The 3589-nt window shown below is 43.2% G+C and overlaps 1 protein-coding gene across 1 annotated transcript; it reads right to left on the bottom strand.

Moving 5' to 3' along the window:
* Positions 1-412: 412 nt before the first annotated feature.
* LOC307020041 (uncharacterized protein) lies at positions 413-1493 on the bottom strand. The gene is made up of 2 exons (XM_079651131.1): positions 1369-1493; positions 413-1004 (listed from the first exon to the last, which is right to left on the bottom strand). Exon 2 carries the CDS (start codon positions 856-858, stop codon positions 514-516), a length of 345 nt encoding a protein of 114 aa, XP_079507257.1. The 5' UTR covers positions 859-1004; positions 1369-1493; the 3' UTR covers positions 413-513.
* Positions 1494-3589: the final 2096 nt, after the last annotated feature.

Here is a 3589-nt window from a genome sequence, read left to right as displayed (position 1 = left end):
AAAATAAATATCTCCTTGTATCTTCAGTAAACATGTGTGTTTCTGTATGTCTAATTGTAAAGAAGGCTTCATGCTTGATGTAACCCTTGTATGGTGTTTGGGTCTGTGGGACCTGTTTATTATTTTTCTAAAGAAAATTGATAATTTATTTTCTCTAACTCACTCAATGGCCTTGGTTCTGCATGTCTCCATTGAAAAAGAGATCAATGATCTCAATGAGATTTCACCTGGATAAATAAAGGTTTTAAATTGAATTTTCTGTGAAGAACAGATATCAGAACACATTTTCAGTGACCACCCATTGTACCCCCCCCCCCCCCCCTACAAATTTATATTACATACAGGGTGTTCGGGTCCACCAGACCCACGAACACTGGCTGAATAACAGAAATATGAACACACCACACAAGAGTTAAGGTCAAACTTAAATATGTTTACTAAATGTTGTAACATATATAAATAAAGAATAAATGAACACATCCAAAGTACAGAAAAAAGAAGAAAAAAAAGACACTATTCCTTCCTAACTAGTTCCTCGAAGAGCTTGAGGAATTTGGCGGAGGCTTCCTCCGAGTCTGCCTGCTGGCGGTTGAAGCGGTCCTCCTCCTTGTCCGCCTCTGCCTCCAGGAACTGCAAAGCGCTTTTTCTTTTTTTTCGGGGAGGGGGACCGGCAGAGGTGGATGGCTCAACACACTCCTGGCTGTCCGAGCCAGACTCTGTGGCCTCCTCATCCTCTGTGGCCTGGCTCTGGACAGCCTCAGTGGATGTTGAGCCACTGCCAGAAGCCACGGCAGCAGTGGCCGAGTCCATCAGGGTGGGAGGGTCGATGGATGGCCTCCCACCGATGGCCTCATGCATGGCCGTAAAATACGGATCTATTATGTTCCCAATCCAGGAAAATGTCACTCACTCCCAGGCTTTCTTGGCAGTGTGCCTTCGGCCAGTAAAAAGGTTATCGTTCTCGACCCTCACTTTGATGAGGGTCAGAGTGTCTTGCTCTGTCCCTGTGAAAAGACAAAGTAAAAGGTGTAGCTTAAAACTGTTGGAAGATTTACAGACTGTAATGAGTGATGGATTCTAGTGTACAACATAGCCCAAACCAAATGATGGTGCTGAATGCTAAACAAAGTTCTGGTTGATTTAACACTCTTACAAAAAAATTAACATTTGCACTTTTAAACATCATGGCATGCTGTAGCAGGATTGGGTGTAGTTAAAATGTGGATAAAAACATAAAGAATATCAGGTGAAATGTCAATAAGGAATGCGGTTACTGTAGAGGGCTCTAACTGCATACAGACGGGCGGAGTTGGATCGCGCATTTCACTTCTTAAATAACTAATGCAACGTATCATTATCAACACTTACATATGTTCATTGCTCCCGCCATGGTTTTGAAATGATTCCAGCGGTGTGTCACGCCTATTTTATACCCAACGTTCCCGGAAATGCATCCGCGAAGGAGCCGCGAAGGACCGTGGAGGACTCATCAGTGTATCCTCGGTTATAGCTCCTCCAGAAAACCTCCTCGACGCTCGATCCTCGGTCCTCGAAGTGCATTTAGAGAAATGAGATGTCCTTCAACATGGTGCGCTGAAATTCATTTCCGGGTCACTACCGAAGGACAGAGGAGTCGAGGAGGGGGATTTGACGAAATGAGAAAGGACCCATGACTTCACTCAAGTGTGTGTTTACGTTCTCTCAACGTATTCACTATACTAACATAGAAACATAATGAACATCTGCATCAACATCCAAACAATAATCATGTCTATTGCATTGCTATTCCAGACCAGTTTCATCTTGTGCATTCAATATCAATTTGTTGCTCCGATACAAAGTCAGCCAATCATGTCTACCGAACATTGTCACATTAACCAAATCAATTATGTATCTCTTTTAACTTATTTATTTATCTATTACTTATACACGTCCGGGCTCTTTAGACCGGCTCATAGTTCTACTCTCCCGCCTCACGCTCGCTCAAGCTAACTAGGCCACCAATGCTAACTACTGGCTAGCCATTTTCAATACGTTACGTTTGCTGAACAAGTAACGTTCATAAACACTACAACATAAAGTCCAACCGGGATCATAAACTCACACATAACATATTCATCCATCAATTACACAATTCCAACTCTCCGTTCTTACCTGCAAAGAGCAAAAATATGTATCTTATTAAAACTGTTCGCCACACACACACACACACACACACACACACACACACACACACACACACACACACACACACACACACACACACACACACACACACACACACACACACACACACACACACACACACACACACACACACACACACCGTGGTTGCGTTCCGATAATCCAAAAATCAACTCCTAAATTCTAACGGCCCGTCTACACTACAGGCATCGAAAAATGCTTTCAACGCTTCGCCCATTCACTTGAATGGGGTGGCGTAGAAGATTTTTAATCTTCGCCGAACTGCATTGTGGGGAGCATGGCATGGCTTTGCAAGCATCACGAGCATCTATCGGCATCAAAAGTTGAAAAATGTTCAACTTTTGAGGTTCGATGCTTGGCATCGGCCAATCAAATCCAGTTTATGCAAATCCCGCCAGTGCAAGCGCAGCCAATCAAACCGCGTGCAAGCTGGGAGAGCCAGACCGCAGTTCATTTCCTCATATTCCAAACGAGATATTACGGTAGCAAATAGCCCGGTTCTTTGCGACCAGAACTATTTACCTGGATACAAACCGGAGGAACCAGGCATGGAGGGAGGTGGCAGAGACAGTGGGTGAAACTGGTAGGTTTTTCGCCTGTTTGGAGAGTTTATATCCAGTTTACTTCGTTTTAACATTGCTATTGCTTTGAATGTCGGGGGCGGGACATTCATGTGATTGGTTGTTGGTCGCGTTGCTCGCAAAAAATCGCCAAGCTTCAGACACGCCCAGCTTCAAGATTTTTTGATGCCTGTAGTGTAGACGGGCCCTAACCCTATCTCCTATTCCTTGACCTCTGAGTGAAACGTCACAGGGTCAAGGGATAGTGGATAGGAGAATTCAAAAGGACTTAGGAGAAGAGACTGCGGTACTTTAGAGAATCCGAATGCACTTTCACTATCTGACGTGTTTATGATGCGCCAGCGCACGTCATTGTGTGCGTCTGCTGCTGTGGTGAAACTATGGAAACTACAGTGTTCTATACAACGCACTACATGGATGTTTAATAAGAACGAGGGACTCATCTAGAGACTCTGCACCGTGCTCTGATGCTGTTGTTTTATGCTTTATGAACGTGGACAACAGAGAAACATATTCTTCATGACCAAAGTTGTAATGGAAATAAAAAAGGAAAGTGAAATTTATGCTCGTCACCCTCTCCCTCCGGTCCACATTAATACAAATGATCCCAATACGTATGATTGTATGAACTATGAAAATATCTTAAAATCAATACAAATGTATTTATTATAAACGTTAGTCCTTAACACCTATCACTGTGTACATCACCATTCAAACATCTTTTAAAAGTTGAACAAACCCCACACAGCTCAGTATAGACTGTGAAATGTTGACTTTATTTGATCATTTCAGTAAAAACTAAC

This window comes from Notothenia rossii, assembly GCF_949606895.1.
Source record: "Notothenia rossii genome assembly, chromosome: 9".
In the NCBI taxonomy this organism is placed as follows: domain Eukaryota; kingdom Metazoa; phylum Chordata; class Actinopteri; order Perciformes; family Nototheniidae; genus Notothenia; species Notothenia rossii.
Note: the sequence above shows the minus strand (reverse complement) of the source record. Positions and strands in the feature narration are given on the sequence as shown.